Below are 2,481 nucleotides of genomic sequence, written 5' to 3'. Positions count from 1 at the left end.
CTGGAAGAACAAGTAGAACTATTTTAACATTTTAACGTTTGTTAAAGCTAAAAATGGTAAAAGAGCTTTAAAAAATCGCAAAAACATATTTTACAGAACCGCATGACGACTATGGTTGTTTTGTGGGTTTACTTTTTGCTCATCCACTTTTACAAAACAGTAAATCTTGCATTTTATATGTTACATTTCCACATTTTTGTATTTTTGTTAAAACCACTGATGCCTTTTTTATTGTCTTCTGTGCATCTGAAAACCGTTTTGAAAATATGTACTGCAATCACGAAAATGATTTGACGGATAAATAGATTACGGGCATCCAAAGATTTACAATTACGCGGGAAATCTGCCCTCATTGGTTTAGTGTGGATCTGGAAAATCTTATAATAGGGGCTCTTGCATTTGAAGTTTTGCCCGTTCGTGGCAGTAAATTACGCAATCCTTGAGATTTGCTTCTTTTAACTGCCTTGATTTCTTGATTATATATAGCACAGTGATTTTACACTGGAAAAGTTTGAGCGTTTAGCTGGTTATTGCGTTTGCGGTTGAAATATGGTTGGTACAATACGGAGTTTAATAATTTTGATCGTTGGATTTTCGAATTTCATACTTTTAAATTCTTTTTTATATGCTTCTCAAGAAACTCCTGCATGTTTTATTAATTGAATGTATTGAAGAATCATGCATTCTCTGTCACAAAAACATACATATCTGTACGAAAAACACAAAAATAGACAAGCACAACAAATCATAAAATTAGTAAAATGTGAAAACAATATCCACAGCAATGATTTAGTAGATAAAGGTGTAGGTTTAGAACCATACCTATTGATTAGGTTGAGATTCAGCATTTTACACCTTTTAAAATTATCTAAATATATGCTGTTTTTGGTTAATGAACAACATGGTTTAGTAAGTAATTTTAAATGTTGAAATATTTAGTTTTAGATACAATAAAAAACATGTTTACTTTTACCACCAAAATAACAAATATTAATCAAACTTCAGTCTTTTGGGACAAATCTGTTATGAGCCAAGCAAATCAACAAAAAAGTTGGCTCATAAAACAACACTAAACTCATGCATATTTAGCCAATAACATTGAATTTCATTCCTCTTTTCACAAGTCGGTCAATTAGAGAGGTTCTGTAAAATGCAGCACCTGGTGGGTAGACACCCCCATCAGTTGGAAGCTTATCTTTCTCTTTAAGAATTACAATTGCACTTTGTACCATAATACGAGGAGTAACCACATATCCTGGCTCTTGGCCCCACACTTCAACTGTCATTTTCTTGTCTGGTCGATCAGTGCGCCCACATTCATCATTCTTTCTGTTTGAGTAGCCTTCACAGTACATTGTCAGGGAAAATGAGGTTTCAGCCAACTGCTGTTCTGTAGGCCCTTCATGACTACACATTCCAGCAGTGAAGAACTTTGGATGATTAAGCAGCAACTTTCTTCCCCATGACCGCATGGCAAGAAATTTAAAAAGTCCCCCAAAGAACATTAAAAGAAACAGATTCCAAAATCCAGGAATACACATGTACATTATATACTGCACTGGTGGCACTTCATCCTTCTCATACAAAAAGCGACGTGACCGCTTAACAACAGATGGATCCGCTCCCAGAAAGGGAATAGCATACTTCTGTAGTTCGGACTGATAGTGAACAGCTCCCTTTGGTTTTGCTTTGGGACCAACCATGGGCAAAGGCTGATTGTTGAATGCCTTGCGAATCTTAATCAGGTTATTTGTATCACTTAAACCATACACTGCACTTTCATATGTACCAAAATGAAGACCAGAGCCCGACTTTCCTGTTTTCGTTTTGAAGTAACATTGAACACTATTTAAAATGCCATCAAATTGCTGCTCTGCAAATACCACACCCATTTCACTTGGCACAGAATCAAACCCACAGGCACCAACAATGTAAATTCCACCCTGTTTTGCACCATCACTATATTTTAATTGCATGTTTTCCAAGAACTGAGGTTCACCGCAAATGTCCACATAGCTGGTTTTTGCTTCCACACAAGCTTTGACCACAGCTTCCCCGAAAAATCTGTATGGACCCACACAGTCTAAAATAACTTTTGCCCGCTTACACATTAGAAGCAGTGATTGGTAATCACTAATATCGGCAATTATTTTTTGGACTTCTGGATCATTTTGTGTGCTAGCTCCTTTATTTCTCATGTCAGACAGTACTTTTTCCAATTTCACCATACTACGTCCAGCAATTGCCCAATTCAAACCCTCTTCACGATTGACCTCCAGCATTTCTTGGACAACATACTGTCCAGTGAAACCAGATGCACCAAATATGATGAAGTCAAATTCTCTTTCCGACCCCATCGCTTTAAATGTGCCTTTGCAAGGTATGGGTTAACTTAACACAGAGTGAATATAGCTGCTAAATTATCTGCAATTAAAGTTGCTAAAATTTGAAATAGCAAAATAAATTGGTTAACATTCTGCA

The 2,481-nt window shown here is 36.3% G+C and overlaps 1 protein-coding gene across 1 annotated transcript; it reads right to left on the bottom strand.

Moving 5' to 3' along the window:
• Positions 1-650: 650 nt before the first annotated feature.
• Positions 651-2,443, bottom strand: LOC145216821 (saccharopine dehydrogenase-like oxidoreductase). The gene has a single exon (XM_080084528.1). It carries the CDS (start codon positions 2,355-2,357, stop codon positions 1,086-1,088), a length of 1,272 nt encoding a protein of 423 aa, XP_079940654.1. The 5' UTR covers positions 2,358-2,443; the 3' UTR covers positions 651-1,085.
• Between the last annotated feature and the right edge of the window lie 38 nt (positions 2,444-2,481).

The sequence above is a fragment of the Phallusia mammillata genome, chromosome 1 (genome assembly GCF_965637545.1).
Source record: "Phallusia mammillata chromosome 1, kaPhaMamm4.hap1.1, whole genome shotgun sequence".
NCBI classification, from domain to species: domain Eukaryota; kingdom Metazoa; phylum Chordata; class Ascidiacea; order Phlebobranchia; family Ascidiidae; genus Phallusia; species Phallusia mammillata.
This window is presented reverse-complemented; position numbering and strand designations above follow the sequence as displayed.